Raw genomic sequence first — 19948 nt, 5'->3', positions numbered from 1 at the left:
AACACAGAAAGCAACTGGAGAGACTCCCTTTAGATGTAGCAGCAAGAAAAAAGTAGTTGACAGTAAACAGTAAGAGACAATTTCACTGGAAATGAACCATCAATTCCATGGTTACTGAAGAGGGAAAGGAAGGAAGAACAGCAAGAGATAGATTTTACATCACCAAATAAGAGCACACAGATGACAAGTCTATGGCAAGGAAGAGTTAATTCTCTAATGACATGACAGAAACAAAAAAAAAAAAAAATCAAGAAAACCAAGCACAGCAAGAAAATAGAAAACATAGCAAGAGAATAATGACTCAGAAAAAGCACACATGAAGGGAGTAACAAGCATAACAATGGCAAGAGAATAAGAGGGACAAATATGAAAGGCTAAAGGCACAAAACAAAAGAATTCTCACAAAACAGCTTGAGGCTACTAAGAAATCATTCTATCAGTATACTATTACTACTAGAACTTCTCCATTACTGAATGAAGAGAGAAGACTGATGAAGGATAAGTCCTCACCAAAGAGATGAACTACAAGCAGATGATCAGCACAATTAGCACAAGTAAATGAGTAAAAATATCCACCCAGAATCAGCTGACTATTGGAAAGAGCCATACTTATATTTTTTCCAAGTAGGCTAGACCTGATAACATTCAAGAAACTTCCTCAGGAAATCCTTTGAACCACCTCAAAATCAATAATCCTATCTTTGAGAACTCATGGAGGATGTCTTAGATAATCAGAAGCTTAGAAAAAGGTGAACTATTTAAACCCTTTCTTTAAAACAAACAACCTCACTCCTCAAAAAAACCCCAACCCTCCAGCTCCAAAGAAAATTTTTTGAAAATCCCAAAAACAGAAGGAGAAAAAAAACAATAGTGAAGGTAAAAAAACCCTGAGGAATGGATTGTCTTCAGTTCCCAGAAAAGTTAAATATACCCAAAAAATATTTTTAAGCACTTAGATGATATGGAGAGGAGGAAGTGCCACCTTGGTTATGTCAAACCAGTAACATTTTCTTCAGTGAAAGATTTACACAAGGGAGGAAAAATAAATGTCATGATTTACTTGATTAATGTCTATGACAGCTTTAAGTACTGAAACTTTCTCATGAACAAATTAAATAGCAACATCTTGACAATTACCATGAATTTCCAAATAGATCTAAGTGACTACATGCAAAAGAGGAGTCAACAAGGTCAGACTGATGGAAAAAACTAAAGCTACCTTGGGATGCATAGCTTATGTGACACAGGACATAATCCTTTCACCCAATACTGCTCCAGGAAGTCTCAGAGGGACAACTGCAATTCATTCTGAACACAGGTCTTCAAGCCAGACAGGAACAGCTGGGGAAAAACCACAACAGAACTACCACCAGCCACACACAATATTACCTGCCAGGAATGGCTGAGGGAACTGGGACCTTACAGGTTCTATTCAGATGAGAATATTGAGGAGAGAAGAAAAGTCAGATCTCTCTATCCACAGCAAACAGAATAAGCAACTAAATGTCTGAATTGCAGCAAGGGAGAATTCTATGCAACAGAAAATTAACAGCAAAGTAGTTAAGAGCAAAAACAGGCTGCTTGGTGAGGTTGTGGAGTCTCCATCAAATAGATCATTTTAAGAGCGGGTTAAACAAACACTTGCCAGAAGACAGATGAATGAGATAAAAATAAGCATGGAAAAAACATTGAAGTTAAAACTTTAGAGCACTGATAACAGATTCTGGAATATTACAATCAACTTTAGTGTCAGATTTAAGTAGCTGGTTTACAAAGATGGCTGCTTGGATTTTTCTCTACTTCCTAGAGTGCAGTTAAAAACCCCAAAACAACAATGACAAAAAAAAATCAACAAAAAACCACAATATAAAATGATCTTAAAGAAAATCGATTGTATTCTTCAGACAAATCATCCACCTTTTAATATGTATCAAGGTATATAATTTAAAAGTATTAATGTGCTTTAATATTTTAAAAGAAGATTAAAAGCTCAAGAATTAGTGGAGTCTACCTGATATGATTCACAGAGGGAAAGAACAGAGCTGAAAAGCTCAGCTCCTCTGGAAGGTACCCAACTCCTGATAGCACCTGCCTGCTCAGTGCCTGCTCACCAGTTCCACACACTCGTGCTCTCTCTCACAAATGCTCAAGCAAAAGTGTGATTAGGAAAAAGGAAAAAGAGACAGCCTAATTAGAAGGATAAATCCACACAGTAGCAGTGGGATACAGGCATCCTTTCCGCCTCTCCCACCCCTATTTATGACAATATCAAGTTGTAAGCCTATCTAGTATAATTTCCAACTAGCCAGGCCAACTAGCTCAGGTCTGACCATGAGGACAGGTTTTCCATAAAAAGGAGCTACCAGCATCCTTCCTGCTCAATAGTGTCAGTCAAGTTTTGCGTAAGAGGAAAAGAATCCCACAGACATATTGGAAGGGCAGACACAACAGGTGCCAGAAAGACAACTTCCAGTGATCCTCTCATGCTTTAATGACAGGGATTTGTGCTTCACTAAACTCCAGTAAAACCCACTAAGCAGAGACACCTACAGAAGAAATAATCATCAGACCTAACACCTTTCTGATCATGTAGGAACACTCATTAATAGATTACTGCTATAGTATGCAAACTCTCTCATGCCACAAACATCACCCTACACAATATCCATTTTGGTGGAAAAAAAATAAGACAAAGACAATTTCTAGTCATAAATAAAGTCTTTAAAGCATCAATAAAGGCAGTCCATTGCATCAACTATTTTTTGCTAATCATGAGTTAATACCAACACTAAAAGAACATTGCCTGTAACTTCAGAAAGTTAAACTACTCAAGCAGACTATACAAAGTATATATTTGTGGCAGAAGTGTCAGACACAGGACAACGCAAGCAAAATAAAACAGTGAAGACTAACTTCATGTTATAAAAAAGAAGGAAATACATGAGTAACAAAGAAACCACAGAATTTTTTTTTTCCATCATCCCTAACTTGGAAAAACAATCAAAATGCAAAAATACAATTATTTGGGAATTATTTTTTAATATTAGGGCAATACTTCACATATTTAGGGTTGGAGTTGTGAGTGTTGATCTGCTGGAATGTAGGAAGGTTCCACACAGGGATCTGGACAGGCTGGATCAGTGAGCCTGAGGGTCTGAGGTTCCACAAGGCCAAGTGCCAGGTGCTGCCCCTGGGTCACAACAAGCCCTGCAGTGCTGCAGGCTGGGGCAGAGGGGCTGGAAAGGGCCCTGTGGAAAAGGACCTGGGGGTGCTGGCTGAGAGTGGCTGAACATGAGCCAGGGGTGCCCAGGTGGCCAAGGAGGCCAATGGCACCTGGCCTGTGGCAGCAATGGTGGCCAGCAGGACCAGGGCAGTGGCTGCCACCCTCGGCACTGCTGAGGAGGCCTCACCTTGAGTCCTGGTGCTCAGTTCTCAGCCATTCACTACGAGGAAGTCACTGAGGTCCAGAGGAGGGACATGGAGCTGGAGAGGGTCTAGAGGATAAATCCCATGAGGAGTGGTTGAGGGTGCTGGGGGTGTTTAGCCTGAAGAAAAGGAGGCTCAGGGGTGACATTATTGCTCATTACAACCTCCTGACAGGAGGCTGTAGCCAGCTGGGGCTCAGTCTCTTCTCACAGGGAACCAGCAACAAGAGGAAATGGCCTCGAGCTGTGCCAGGGGAGGTTTCGGTTGGACACTAGAAGGAATTTCTTTGTGCAAACAGTTGTTAAATAGTGGAATGGACTGCCGTGGAAGTGGTAGAGTCACCATCCCTGAAGGTGTTCAAGAAATGACTGGACATGGCATTCAGTGCTAGGGCTTAGTTGACCTGGTGGTGATCAGTCAAGGCTGGAATCCAGGACCTCAGAGGTCTTTGGATCTTAATTAACAATGTGATTCTGTATCCTCCATTTTGTAACATTGTACACTATTTATATACTATTGACCAAGTCAAGACTTCATGGAAAAAGCTCATGATAAGGATATTGACTTTCTCAGGATTATCACAAATATAAACAGGGTTGGGAGTAAATTTCTTTGATTTTTCTTTTTCATGTTTTTGGTGCAAGAGAAGTCTAACACCAGTTAGGATTCTCTAGGCTTTAGCAGAAGAGACGCAGACATGGACTTTTGCAGCTTAGCTGTCAAATCATCAGTAACACCTTACTGACTGAGAGGATGAGCCAATCTCACCAACAAATAACACCATCAAGTGCAACCCGCTGACTTCAGAGTTTGCTTCAAAACTGGCCTCATATTTAGACAAATCCTCATTTCTGTGACCTTAGTTAAAAACCACAAAGGCAAGCACACTAAGACTCCCACCCAAGCATTCTACTTAAAGTATAAATTACCACAGGACATTTCTTGCAATATTTTAATAAATTTCTAGGGATCAGAACAATCCCCTAAACCATACATAATCAATAGATTTTTCATTTTTTGAATAAAAATGAAAACATGGGCTCAGAATTACTTTAAATATTGACAGAAGAATGCTCCTCTTCATTTTTTGAGATGCAGCCATCAAGCTTACAAAAAACATACAATAAGTGGTCTAAATAATATTCGATGTGTGACTGTCCTAATTTCTGCATAATTCTGAAAAGCAGGCAACCAATGACAGCACTTCCAAAACCATTAAATAATAATTAATATTAAACTTAGTTACTATCCAATGTTTCTCCGAAGTTCCATATCCTCCTACATAAGGTTTCAAATCTGCAACTACTGGATACTGTATAAGTATGGCAGTCTGTTTTCCAGATAGAAAAGTAATTGTATTTTTTTTCCTTTGAAAACATAAGAATCTTTTTTGAAAGCTTTTTTTTAATATCTAAAAATTATAGAACTTTAACTTTTTCCACTTTTATTCTTGTGGTTCAGACTCTTATGATGCTAAAAAAACCCCAACCTAGTCAGCTTCAGGCTGCTGCTGAAAGCTGTCTCAAATCACAGCAGGCACCAGTAAAATTCCCTGCAGACTCCCTGAAAAGAAGTGGAGAATGACAGTATAGTGGAGACAAATCTTGGGAGCAGCCAGGAAAAAAGATGAAGATAAAATAAAGATGATCACACAGATAAAACTGCAAACTTTCTTTGACAGTAAAGGAGAGTTCTATTTCTTGCTGGCTGACAAACTAAAACCTTAATTCATCTGAAGCCTATTCCAGTGAAGATTTGGGTTTCAACTACACATTAGCTACAGCCACATAGATAAGTTAAGGCCATTAAAACAAAATTGTGAAAAACTTGTAGTGAACCTCAGCTAAACCACTAGCTTGCCATCTGTTGTGGCAGCCGCTTATCGAAGATAAGCAGCCTGGAAGCATTATGGCAATTAAGAAATCTTTTGGTCATTAACTCCACACCAATTAAACACTAAAGGCTGGCAGAACCCTACTGTGGCTCAGAACTGCTCTTTAAGGCGAACTCTTCTGTTCCCAATGACTGGTTCCACGATGAGATACAGCGTGGCAAAGAACCTTTAAACATTTACTCCGGCATTACTTTGTCCATTGGTAGTCCACATGTACGTGCATTTTCCTACTCAAAAATAATTTCCATGCACACATACAAAGTATTTATTTCATTCCTACACTTACACTGCAACCTCTCTAACCCACTTTTTAAAACACCATGTTTCAAAAAGCCTCACTACATGCACACACACATTCTTACTCATGTGTCTGTCCATGAAAGTCTCTGGGCTTGCATCACCTTAGCATTAGCTGAATTAAGAGCATCGTATCTATCCCAGTGAAATATTCCCTACAACACATTTGAAACAGTCAACTGTTGAATTTAATATAGTTACAGAATTTGAAGGAGGTTTCTTAACTTCCTTTAATATTTATAAACTAACAAAAGTCTGACTACGACAATGTATTTTACTCAAGGCAATTTTAAATTAAATTACCAATCTCAGTGGAAAAAAACCCCCTAATATTAGAAATATCTGAACTACTTGTTCAGTCTCGAGAAGAAGACAGAGAGCACATCTTATCAACGTCTATAAGCATCTGAAAGGAGGGCATCAAGAGCATGGAGGCAGGTTCTCCTCAGTGGTGCCAGGCAATAGGACAAGAGGCAGGAGGTGGAAACTGATGCACAGGAGGTTCCACCTGAACATGGGACAGAATTTCCTCACTGTGCAGGTGACTGAGCTCTGGAACAGGCTGCCCAGAGACACTGTGGATTCTTCCTCACCGGAGATACACAAGAACTGCCTGGAGACCATCTGGTGCAATGTGCTCTAGGAAGACCCTGTTCGAGCAGGCAGGGTGGGCCAGATGACCCCACCAGCGGTCCCATCCAACCTCAGCAATTCTGTCCACAATTCAATGGTATCATCACCTTCCCAGCTTAGGAAGACTTCTGCTCTGAGAGCTTAAGTTTCTACTTTTGCACACAGGGAAAGAAACAAACAAACCCCAAAACACCCCACCACCAAAAACCAGAAAACAAGCTTTGGCATTAAAAAAAAAAAAATCTTTGTTTACAACCTTAATTATTTTAGCCACAAAATACCAAAAAAATCATAAAGTTTGCAGTGCCCAGTTAGTACACTGACTTCAACCACAAACATACAGCTGTTTGTACTAGTTCTCTCTCTTTGAAAAGAGCCTCAAAGAGAGAAGTGGGTGGCAGAGTGTATTCAAGTCTGGCACCCCTGCCTAAAGACATCTTTTGCTTCTAAGGAGCCATCACTGATGCAGTTTGACAGCACAAAGCTGAAAGCAGAACTGGAGTCAGGGTAGAGCCTTACAGCACTTTACAACACTACATGTACATTATATTTAATATGGTTTCCAACATATTTTAACTCTCTATATAATGATATATCCCCTAATACACAGACTTTACAGTCATGGTTTGCATTAATTAACAGACTGCTTTCAGGAAAACTATTCAATTGGCAGCCTTCTTTTCCTTCCCTCACTTTACAATCTAGTATTATGACAGACATTCAAAACCTGGGGCACATGACCAAAACTTCTCAGTCAAATTCAAAACACATGTCTACATCATGCCATGCTTAGCTAGTGCATTCTATAGTCTGTCTTTCTTTCTTGAACTCACTTGCCCATTTCAAAAGGCCAAGCATATTTCACCATCAATAATGCTTGCTCTTTTACAGCTTTTTCCCCTCATTCACATTAACTCATCTCCTACTCTAACCAAGAGGAAAATAAAAATTTAGTTTTATCTATCCTTCCAAAGACCCCACCCTCATTCACTGCCCACAGACTTCTGTTAATTTCCCAAACCTGCAGCTACCACCTGTTTCTTCTGACACATGAGGAGAATAAAAGCAGATAAAATAGTCCAGTCCCTGAGAAAGCAGTTCTTTTCGACATAAAAGGTGCTGCTTCAGGGTCTTGTTCAGATGTCAGTCTAGTTGGCAAATACCCATGTTTAGACTCCTAAATGATTGCTGGTGGGCAGAGCTCAACACTAACACTGAGTTATCCTGCACTGGCTCTGGCATCAGCCAGCCCTGCCAGCACACAGCTGTGCCAAGCCCACTCGAGAGGCAGATTACTACCCTAAATCCAGATCATATATTAGCTTAGATGACCAATTTTTGATAAAAGCTGGCTCAGGAGAGAGATGGTCCTAACACAACATGTCATATGCATTTCCTCCCTTCTCAACACCTTTATGAGTGTTATAATTGAGATTCCCAGTACTGTAAAACCTGCTTCAGCTTCTGATGCTGTAGAGAAACATGCCTACTACTCTACTCCTTATTTTCCAGTACCCTTTCTGAGGACTAATTTTAGAGGTTACTTCTGTTATGCCTGCAGATTTCCTAAAGGAGGTGAAATCTTAAGGGGAAAGTAAAACAATAACTACACAGAAACACATCTCAATTAATTCACTGTTGTCCACAGAAGTCTAAGTAAAACCTTTGAGAAGACTTCAGTTGCCAGTGTTTCCATTCTTAATTCAGAAAATTACAAATAGTTATGAGTACATGGAGCCCTTTATGTTTTTAAATGACAACTACTGGATTTAATTATTACAGCCAACTTATCAATCATATATTATTTAATAAACAGATATCAATCACTAGAGTCTTATATTCTAGTGATGCATGCATATGTTAATACCCCATCTTCAGAAAGATGTCTACAGCACAGGTACAGGTTTGTGACACAAATCAAACACTGCCCAGTTCTCCACACAATTTGGTCTTGCATTAAGTAGAGAAGCTACTATTTCCAAAAAGAGCAACAACTGACTTGGGAATGAAAGTGAGCAAAGCTGACATTGCAATGCGAGCCATGACTAAACAATCACTTTTGATACTGTAGGCATAATTAACACCTAGAAGAATAAACATGGGTATCTGAAAATTTAGACCTAGAACAGTGAAGTCCCCTGTGCTGCCAGCCAGACACTTCTATCCAGCCTGCTACCTTTCCCTGGAGGAGACAAGAAACAGCTATTTAGAGCAGCAAACACTGCCCCAACAGCTGATCACATCCTCCATCTGTCTGCGGCTCAACAGAGACCACTGAACTGCTGCCAAAGCAGTTAAAGAAAAAAAAAGTAAAAAAAAAAGAAAGAAAAAAAAGAAAAAGAAAAAAAGCCAGCAGCTTTTTCCTGAGAGCAACTGCCATCCATGAACCCTCCCAGAAATTAGTCCTCAGTGCCTACTGTGACCACTCCTGGACCACAAGCAATTTATCTCCCATAGCCACTTTCCAAGAGGAGTAGGAGATGAGTCCATGAGAGAAGTCCTGAAGTCCAGATGCCATAAGTGACAAGTTCGCTCAAGATCCAGGCAGCTCTGGACTTCAAAATAATTACTTCTGTGACCTTGTAAAAACTTATTTACCTGGATGATTGTGGTCTCATGTTTTTGAACATCCTTCATAAGTAACCACCTGTCAAAGCTATTACAAGCCAGTTGAACAGATTAGTGTGTGAAAGGAGGACGACTGCAAACATCCACTGTGCAGAAGGACTTTTTGACATTCCACAGTAACAATACAGAGGCACCTACGACCTATTGTGGTTTGTTCCTCTACGCCTGAGGAGTGACTATGCACAGGAATATTTCACGGAAGCACACAGATTTTCTTCTGAAAAATGTCCAATGAAGTAAATCTTTTGTTTCCTCCTTATAAATGAGCAAAGTTACTCTTTAAGAAATGACCTAAGGGGGCATGTATCACAATCTATTTGAGCTCTGACTTTTTTGGTTTTTTAAGAAGAAGAAGCCATAACTGAGTAGTCAGGTAGAGACTAAGCATGGCCTCTTACATAGGTTTTTTTGCCTTATCCAACTTCAGGCACTCAGCTTGTACCAAAATCTCTCCAGGCTGCCTTTAGGAGAGAGTGGAGAGAGACGGCCACTCTACAGAGCGATGCAGAACAGGAATGCCTCCCTCTCAGATACCTGAGTGGGTTCTATCATCACTAGGAATTTTGAGATGGAGAGAACTACCTTTGTGGCTTTCGCAAAAGAATGGGAGTTGATTACTTAAGAACATTTTAAATAAATGTTCTTAAACACCTTAAACATTTTTTTTAAATTCCCACCCCAATGGGAGTGCTATCACCAGTCCAACATGAACAACTTCAGTTCAACAGCTTGGAAGAGGTTCACAAGCAGTGTCATTAATTTTCCCCCTAAAATCTAATTTGCAAAACAGTGCCTGGACTAACTTCTGCATCACTAAAGTAGCTGTATGTTCTCTATTTAAAAAAGCAAATAACAAGAAAATACTTAGGAAAAAATATTTACCTCAGGTAAATGCAATATTATTCAGACATATCTTTAATTGTATTTCTGGTGTGTTTCCTCACAGGCAAGAAGGTGAAGGTCAGTAATGTCATAGGCTGCCTTGAATTTTTACAACACAAAATTAAGTAATTGTTGTGTCAAAAAAAGGCATATTTATTCTACTGCATTTTCAGAAAAGCCTCAATTTGGGCAGTTCCTGTAATACCATCAAGAGTAACATCATAAATGTTGTTTCCCTGTTGAACTCTGCATTTACAGCAAAGAAGGAACTAAACTGCAGTGTTCTTCTAGACATTTAACTCAAATGTTTCATTATGTTCAATTATCCTAGGAAAAATCCACACACGGAATATTCTTTCTTCAAACAGACCAGTCCACAGCTACCTTGGTCAATATGAAAATTAAAAAAAAAAACATTCAAGAAAGGAAAATATAGGGACTGTTTCTATTACCTTTATAAAAGGAGACATATGACCTCCTTTCCCATCAGTGAAGGAGCCCCAATAAATATTAAACCTTCTTTGATTACTCAGATCCATACAAACTCAGAACACTGCCTAGCACATCCAGGAAGTCCTGTACATTCTAAGCAAAGTAAGTTTATTTCCCAGTTATTTCTTCCAATCACTTCTCCACAACATGTCTTCAGTAGATCTGTATTTTTTCAGGACCACCCTTGCTAAAAACACATATCAGGATCTGAACATTTGTCCCATAGGCACCAAGCACCAGCAAACTGAATTTCCACATCCACTCAGCTCTCCTTGCTGGGCCAATAGAGAGGCTGACTGGATCTCTCACTGTAAAGGAGAAAGGATCCAAAGACTGCCCCCAAGACGGGATACCACCACATCAGGATAAATGCCATAACCAAGAAAAGAATGTAATAATAAACTGTTTGGGGTCAAAAAACTTGCAAGAAAAGAACTGGACAAGAACCCTGAATATTCTCATCAATATACACCTTTTTCAGAACAAACTTTTCAAACTAATCTAGTTCCAAATTGAATCAGCAATGTTTTGCTTCCACAGTCAAGAAACAAAAAGGAGGAGGGGAAGGGAGTCATGATGTTTTTAAGAGTAAAAAATTTCTCTCTCTCAATCTCTCACATTTTGTAACCAATACAGCAAGGGGGAAAAATCCTCTGCCATCACACCCGAATCAAACATCTCCTAACAAAGGCACAGGAGGATCCTTAGCTTACACGGATTAGACACTGCTGCACCAGATGCCATTTTTTCTGACACACTTTTGGTATGTTTCATTTAACAATTCACAACCGATTATTCTCGTTATCAGTTGACCATGATTTTGCAGGTGCAGGAGGTGGGGGAGAAATGAAATGCTCAGGAATTGGATATACATCAAGGTCACAAGTACAGGCAGGCACACACTTCCCAGGAGCAGCATTACGAGGTCTGACCCAATCATTGGTACGCGTGCCTCAGGTCTATCAGCTGAAAAATGCCTGAACTGAGCATGGGAAGAAGCTAAGAAAGAGCTAATAATGTGAATGTTATGCAACCACTAAGCTTGTTTTAAAGTTTGAAATGTTCTGTTTAGATTCTGCTTCTAAATTAGCAAGTTAACTCAACCATACCAACTAAAGCAAATCCTAACAGTTTTATCCCATTCTGTCTCCTTTTATTACAAAAAGCAGAGCCTCAGGGCAGGCACTGCATATCTATCAAAAAAAAAAAAAAGCTTAAACTACCTTTAATCAGAGGAACAAATTTACTACCTCACTGTCACAAAGGCTTGTTTTTCTTCAAATCAGTGTTAAGAGTGTTTGCAAGTACCTGCTGCCTCAGCCTGAGGAGCAAAAGTTGTAATACTATTTTAATAATTGAAGTTTATCTATTTTACCTGAGCCTTGACAAAAATTGGCCAAAATAAGTTTGCTTTTGCAGAGGGGAGACTCTACATAAAAGCACAAAAGCTAGCTATTTGCTGAACTTCTGAGCTTCTGACAAAGCTCCACTTTTGAATGTTTCCTTCCTTTTGAATGTTTGAATCATGGAAGGAGAAGAGTGAACAGGGAAGATCTGAAATCACAAATCAAACACAGATATCACTAAAATGCAATGAGCTACAAAGCTGCTGAAGAAATTGGCAATGTACATTCTGCTATGTATAGAATCTCAATTTAAAAAGCAGTACCTCATAATAAATAATTATTGCTGAAGTATTTTATGAAATTCTAAAACAGCTCTCAAATCTAAGAAGATTCAATACATTACTACACTTGACATACAATACTTCAAAAAATGCAAGAGAGAACTGTAAAATGGCTACTAAATTATTCCCTTTAATGACACAAGGTTGGTCAGGCCTGTAATAAAAAGTATTTCTGTAGTTGATCAGCTACTGACACACCACCCTTCACTCCAAAATACCTGAACATACTAACGAATAGCCAATTTTGCTATCGTATATGTCTGAATTATGCAGTGGTTGCAAGAGATAACCAAATGCCTCTCACACCATCAATAATCCAACTGTCCGTCAAAAATTTATAGGATCAAATTAAGAGAGCCTGATGCAAAGCATTACTGAATTAAAACAAAACCAAACCAAAACAGAAGGCAAGATCTATTTCTATTAACATGCATATTAAAAAGAAAAAATCCTAGAGAAGTCCTGCAGCAGTAGTGGACAACTGACTTGGTTTCCAGTTAAAGTTGACACAGTTACAGGTTTTCAAAACTGAGACTCCCTTGCACTGATACACTGTCACAGCACCCTTAATTTCCTTAACACTCCAGACCCTGCTCCAGAGGATGAACTCAGATGCTGTATGTGCATGGAAGAATGTACCTCCCAGGAAGATTCTGTTAGGAGTTGCCCACTTGCATCCCAGAACAAGAACTAGCATGTGCTCTAATGCAGAATTTAGCCTACAGTGTTAAAAAAAAATCTCCAGGTAAGATGCATAAAAACCTCAATTCAAATTTATTTGTTAGCTCTAACAGGGTTAGCTAGAATTTCAGTACTGGCACATGAGCTTTTAGTCTGAAGCATAAATATATTCATTTTTAAACTACAATCAATCTGTTTTATAAAGCAGGTTTATAGTATGTAGGGGAGTCGGATACATTATTCTGAACAATTATTGACACACAAGAATGTGGACCACACACAGGATCATTCCTTTAACATCCTGTTTCGTTCTGTCTTTTAAACAAGCTTTGGAAGAAGCACCTAACAGAACACTAGTAGAAGGATGTGCCCACCCCATTCAGAATGGCTGCCCTAAAGCCAGGTAAGTGACAAAAGCTGGAAACTACACGAAAGCATGAAAACAAGAACACACTATGCACTAAATTCTTGGGGGCTGTGCACTAAATTCTTGGGGGGCTGGTGGTTATATTTTACATATTTTCAAAGATTAAACATTTAAGTTTGTTCAGCAGAGAACTGGCTGATGATTTCTCTTACCCACCAAAGGGAAGTTCACATTATTCTGGGTAAGATGAAAGTAAAGCAAGTCTGGTTACTACTTTACAGCTACTAGTATGTTGCTTACTCTCCATCCAGCCAAAACAAACCTAATTTACAAGTGATCTGTCATGTAAAATACAGTTTTCTTTCTCAACTTCATCCAGAAAAAAATCTGCTAGTCTTCACTCCAAAAAAATCAAGTCTTTTTCTGACTATGTACCCAAAACGATCAAATCTTTACACACCATTGAGGTGATCCTATTTTCACATCAGCAAGAGCCATGCAATGATGCTTTATGAGTTCACCTTTGCAACAAGATAATCAGTGAATTTTTAAGGTGTGGCAATTTTTATGTCACAACCACTGGAAAGCTATTGAAAGTGTCAAGAAAGAGGTCACTTAAACCACTCCGGAGGAAGTAACACCAACTTTAAAGGAGTATTATGCAGTATAAGCAATTACCTGTCAAAAAACTGAGCACAGGGATTTGCCTATCCTCAAAACCTCATTCCAATATGCTTACTGTTTGATTGATCAAGGTCTCTGCTGCAGGTTTATTCTACTTTAACTAACTGATGTGTTTGTTTAGCTGACTTAACTCCCCACTTGTCCATCAGTCTTCAGAACCACTTGTATCACACTACAAATGGAAATGAAAACATTTGACAAATTGCATACATATCTAAGAGTAGAGGCAAAACCAGATCAATTAAGACAAAGTTACAAAAGCATTAAGTCACCTTTTGTGTTCACTTACAAAAGTATGAATAACATGTAAGCAAGTGTAATAGACAGATGTATTCTCCCAAAAATTTCGTGCTAAAACACAGTATTTAATTTTTAAGACATAACATACTTGCAGAGAGACTGAAAAATTTTATTAGGAACTACCAAGTCTGAAAGAAACATGGAACACGAAGTAGGTAGACTAGCAATGATTTTGGTCTGATGAGAACCAAAGTTCTAGACTACTCATAAGCACAAGCCACAAAGATCAAAATATTGGGATTAGTGGAACCACATCAATGTCCCAGCCTGAGCATCACTTCGCTGCTTGTTTTATTTCCCTTGGCAGGATGGTGTTCAGCAATATCTAGGAACCTGTGCCTGTAAAGGCTTGTGATCTAAGATGTAAAACAAAACAAGATGCATCTTCCTGCTACAGGTTTAGTTAGAACAGTGTTGAATGATGACTTGCAAAGTTTCAAATAAAAACCTCCACATCTCTTTGCCATTAGGCACATCACTGTTCTGGATATCTAAGTCACACATAGGCTACTGTCCCAAAAGGAAATTATGTGTGAAGTTAAGTATCAGATTAGAACAGACTACAGAAACAGTTAATCTGAAGTATGGTAGCATATGTAAAGTATGAAAGCATATGTGAAAACCAAGTTATAAGGAGAGGAGAAAAAGAGTCAACCTACAATCACCAGATTGATTGTTGACCCAGCAGAATAGATGGCACAAAACTACATGGAGAACAAAACAAACACATTTGTTATATCATGGTATTTAAGACAAGCTACATCACAAAAGCCAATTCTTTAATTTTCCCTTCACATGCTCAACAAGTTTATGAGAGCAAGAGGAAACAGAGCAGGTGGTATGACATGCACATGGAAGTCTGAAGATGCTGTCAGCAGGAAATGCTGCTGTAAATATGATACCTCATACAAGCTCTGTATTGATAACAAAAAAGTTGAGGTAACATTTACAAGAGAAAGGAACATAAACTTATTTGTTCTTTTGCTACTTGAACCAATTGAACACCTTTTTAAAAGCTTAATCCCTGAGTATTTTTTCTTAGGAAAAAAAATCAATTAAACTACACAATCTTCTTCCAACAAATTTCACCATAATATGAAATAATGTAAAATATCTGAATTATTCCAAGACACCAGAGTGCCAACCACAGTCCGGGCTACAATGAACCTCCTGTGCTTAATAACGAAGTTGGCTACTGCAAAAAGGGCGTAATGGAGGTGGCTTTTTGCCTTCCCGAGGCCTGCCCGCCTATTTCTCCCAGCTCCTCCATTAAGGTGAGACCCCGCGGCCGGGGCGGCTGCAGCTGATTTCAGGACAAACCCCAGGACGCCTCGGCCCCGCGCAGGCGGCGCGGCCCTTCCCCCACAAAGGGTGGGGAGCCGAGGACGCTGCCCAGCCCCGCCGCCCCCTGCCCGCAGCCCCAGGCCCAGCCCAGAGACCCCCGCTCGGGCCGGGGGCACGGGGGATGTCGCGGCACAGTCCCCTGGCTGCCAGCGCGGCTGTGCGATGTCACCGCGCCCGCCCCGGCCCCGCTCACCTCGCCGTGTCCCGCCGCGGCCCCGGCGCCGCCCGGGGCTCCGCTGCCGCCGCCCGGAGCTGTCAGCAGGGCGCCCACCGCGCCCGGCGGGGCGGGGGCCGCTGCCGCCGCACCCCCGGCCTTGCCCAGCCCGCCGGTGCCGCCGCTGGGTCCCGGCCCGCCGGTGCTGCCGAGGCCGCCGCCCCGCTTGTTCTTCCGGCGCTTCGCTCCGCGCTTGGCGTCGGCCGGACTCATGGTGCTGACACCCGGGCACGGGAGGAGGGAGCGCCGGGGAGGAGGAGGAGGTGGGGGGAAGGGGCGCGGGGTCGCCCCAAGCGCCCGGGGGTGGCGAGGCCGGGCGGGGCCTGGCGGGGCCGGGGTTCCCCGGGCGGCGCGGGCGAAGCGGGGCTGTCACGGCCACGGGGACTCGCTCGGCCCCGGCGCCGCTGGGCAGAGTTACCGTCCAATATGGCGGACACAAGGGGAAAGTGATCCCCCTTTACGTTGGGGGGCTCCCCCTCGGCGCTGACGGGAACCCGCCGCGCGCGGCACGCTGGGAGGCGTAGTTCCGCACCTCGTCGTAACTTACCAGCGCCGCTGATATCGGACTATAGTTCCCAGCGTGCATCGCGACACCCGCCTGGGCGCGGCGGATGAGCTCATGCGTCCCCGCGGTGGCTGCTGGGAGTTGTAGTCCTCCGGTCTGCCGTTGGCCACGCCGGCCAACGTTGCCACCCCGGTCAAGGGACTACAGCACCGCCCAAGAGCCACGTGACGCCTTAAAGGGGCCGCAGCCCCCGGGGATGAGGCGAGGGGATGTTTTAGCCAAAGCCCCTCGTAAGGGGCCGCAGCCCTTGAGTGTAGGGCTGTTTTGTCATACCGCCTCTGTGCAACCACCCCTCACAACCACACAGGCACCACCGTCCCCAAATCCCACGCAAGGCAGGCTGAAAATGGAGGTTGCACCATGCGCACTGGGGCTAAGGGCACTGCTGTACCCTGAAGTGCCGTGAGGCCACTGCTTGAGGCACCACCCCTGGAAGTGTTCAATAAACGTGCAGATGTGGTGCTTCATGATGGTTTAGTAGCTTGCCACATGGTCTAGTGGTGGGCTTGGCAGTGCTGGGTTAATGGTTGGACTCACCAGTCTCAGAGGTCTTTTAAGAACCTGAAAGATTCCATGATTCCGTGCTGTTCCTCACGGTGCACAGTCACACACAGGCCCAGGAAAGGAGGAATGCTGTAGCTCTGTGCTTTGACGTGGCTGGGTGGCACGATGTAAAAGTCATAGATGTGAGCACATTAAAACTGGTGATAACTTCATGGGATCATGGAATCCATTAGGTTGGAAAAGACCTCTGCAATTGAATCCAACCTAAGACCAAACAAAACCATGCCAATTAGACCATGGCACTGAATGTCATGTCTTTCCTTAAACACCTCCAGGGATGTGACTCCACCACCTCCCTGGGCAGCCCATTCCAATGTCCAATCACCCTTTCTGTGAAGAAACTTGCCCTAATGTCCAACCTAAACCTGCTCTGGCACAACTTAAACCTGTGTCCTCTTATCCTGTCATTTTCCCAGGAGAAGAGGCCAACCCCACCGGGCTACAATCCCCTTCCCTGCAGCAGGGATCAATAAGGTCACCCCCGAGCCTCCTTTTCTCCAGGCTGAACATCCCTGCCTTCCTCAGCTGCTCCTCGTCAGACCCGTGCTCCTGACCCTCCACCAGCTCCATCACCCTGCTCTGGATGCCGTGAAATGCTTTCACTTCGGCTGCTATAATGCAAAAATCGTAGGTGTGAGCACACCTGGTGATAGCTTAGGGCAGTCTAAAATCTCTTTTGCAGCATTAAAATTGTGAAGGCATTGAGTGGTTGTGATGGTGGGTCAGAGGATAGTTCAGGAGCGCCAGCATGTTTGCCTTTCATTCCCTAATGACCATACACTCTTAAAAGATCATGGGAAAGACAGCTTCAGGAGTTTTGGGAGAGCAATGGAAAAAGATACTCATTTCAGCGTGTCCTGATGAGTGGTTGGCAGTGCCAGTAGGAGCTGCCATCCACACTGAAGCTGTGCCAGGCTTAGTTTGCTTCGGTACACAGAGAGGGGCTTTGCTTTTACACACAGACAGCTGTGAAACCAGGAGAACACATTTTTTCATTCTGTGGTCTAGTAAATGGAAAGGTTTATTTGCAGTTGGTCTTCCTATATGCATTCAATGCTCAGCACACAGCCCTGCATAAACAGCAAATAGCAGTGGCAAGAGTAGCTGCGTACACAAAAGGCACACAGCCTTTTGCCATAAACAAATAAATTCCAGACCCTGAAGTACAAATTTGAAGTTGACTTATCTTTGTAATATATAGCATTATTTTCAGAGCTAACATCTTTCACTTGAAATGGTGACAGAGTCTTATATACGGCCGCCTTTATCTTCCTTTCCAAATTATATTTTCATTTGAACCCTCTTCATTTAACACCTTGCTTCTGAAAGAAAGATTACAGCTCTGTCAGTCTCTCTATCCCCTATGTATTACAGATAAAAAGCATTATTATGAGAAACTATTATAGTAAAATCACTCAACCATACAGGAGCTAAAGTAATGCTACTTAGTCTGACATCACAGTATTTAATTCTGATAATCTTATTGCAGAAACAAATGTTTTCCTTTTGCACTTCAGAAAATAAAGGACATCTTGATGATTTTTTTTTTTAACTCCAGCTTTCAATATTAAAACTCACAGTGCAGAACAGTAAGTTTTTATAAACTGTGCAGGTCAGGGTCCTTTTTTAAACTTGCAGGTAAATACTCAAGGAAATTAAGTACTCTTACGAGTTTGCACTGAACTTATCTACCACACCTTGTTTTTAACTTAAAATTAGCTGCTGAGCCAGTAGGTTGTTTTAGAAATAAACTTGCTACTTTGATGGTGGATTTGAATGTTCATATGAACCGGAACAAAAGACAAAGGAAATGAATTTGACTGCTGTGGAGACCTACAACTATGTTTCTTGTCCTTACTTGAATTAAATTACTTATAACGTTCCACCTCATCCATAAGAAAATAAACTCAATCATTTGAACAAACCAACTTTAATTTACCTCATTGTTAATCTAAAGCATGGCATGGAGGAATTTTTTTGGGGAAAAAATTCTTTATATTCTGAAAATTTTTCACATTTTCCAGGAATGACATACATAAAAACTCACTGCATAAACAGTGCAGATCACTGCAGGGCTTTCCCATGATCTTCCTTTGAACCCACCCAGTTTCAGCAGCATTGTAATTTTCCCTGTGAGCCATTAAGTTAATAAAAGGCCGAATAGAGAGCTCAGGTCACAGTTACCTTTGAGTTCTGCCTTCAGGATGTCAGGGTGGAAAAACTCAATATCATTTTACCCCCTCTCTGGAATATTTGTGCTGGTCTCCTGTTGCACACAGAATGATGTAAGGAGTCTATACACTGAACTGCTGTTATAACCTGAAGTAAAAATTGAGAGACCTATTAGTCATTACTCTTTCTGAAATAATAGTCTCTATGCCAGGGAGGTTAAAATTTATGGTTTCTTTAGTTTCAAGGGGTTCTTAATTACACATTTAGTTGTCAATTTTGCAGGTGCTACTTGATGACATTGGTAATAGACTGAACTCAAAGGAGCAACTCACACATAAGGCAGTGCCATGGGAAGTTGAGAGCACATCCAGGTTTCTTAGGAACCTTCTGGCCTGAGTTGTACCAGCTGAGATGCTTCCAGTTAATTTCTGGCAAGTTGAAGTCCCCAATAAGGACAAGAGCAGTTGACTTGGAGGTGTCCCTTAGTTCCCCAAAGACTTACTTGTCAGCATCATCATCATCCTGGCTGTAGTTCTATAGCTGCCTCCCATGATGATATCCACATTATTTGTTTGCCACTTGATTGTAATCCAGAGGCTCTCAACTGTGTCATCACCAGCTGTAAGCTCCACACATTTTAACCCTTCTGTTCCATACAGTGCCACCCCTCTGCCTCTTCTGCCCTGCCTATCTCTCCTGAAGAGCCCAGAGGCATCCAAAATGGCAGTAACAGGACTCATCCCACCAGGTTTTATTTATGCCAGTGATATCAAATCTCTAGGACTGGGCCAAAGCTTCAAGCTCCTTGGGTGTGTTCCTTATGCCTTGTGCATTAGTGTAGAAACATTTCAGGTGAGCTACATTGTAGCCAATACCTTGTAAAGCAGATTAAGGGATCCCATTAGTGCTTATTTCTTCGAGTTTTTGGCACACAGTGCCATCACTCCTCACTGGTGAGCCTGGTTTTATCCCTTTCCAAGCTAGTTTGAAGCTGTGTCAAGGAGCCCCACTAGCTCCTGTGCTACAGCTCTTTTCCCCCTCTGAGACAGGTGCATTGCATGAGCAGTCAGTAGCCCAGGTGTTGAGGAGATCATCTCATGGTCAACAAACTCAAAATT

General features: G+C 41.7%; 1 protein-coding gene across 2 annotated transcripts in view; it reads right to left on the bottom strand.

The window, feature by feature from the left end:
- FAM193A (family with sequence similarity 193 member A) overlaps positions 1 to 15980 on the bottom strand; it is a 75743-nt gene extending 59763 nt beyond the window's left edge. The window contains exon 1 of one of the 2 annotated variants that reach the window (XM_063401499.1): positions 15509 to 15980. In XM_063401499.1, coding sequence (XP_063257569.1) covers positions 15509 to 15742 — 234 coding nt within the window. In that variant the 5' untranslated portion in view covers positions 15743 to 15980. The remainder of the gene's footprint in view (positions 1 to 15508) is intronic. The other variant, XM_063401498.1, reaches the window with a different exon arrangement.
- Between the last annotated feature and the right edge of the window lie 3968 nt (positions 15981 to 19948).

Source organism: Prinia subflava, chromosome 7, assembly GCF_021018805.1.
Source record: "Prinia subflava isolate CZ2003 ecotype Zambia chromosome 7, Cam_Psub_1.2, whole genome shotgun sequence".
Taxonomy (NCBI): Eukaryota; Metazoa; Chordata; class Aves; order Passeriformes; family Cisticolidae; genus Prinia; species Prinia subflava.
The sequence above is the reverse complement of the archived record's forward strand: the minus strand, read 5'-3'. Positions and strand labels throughout refer to the sequence as shown.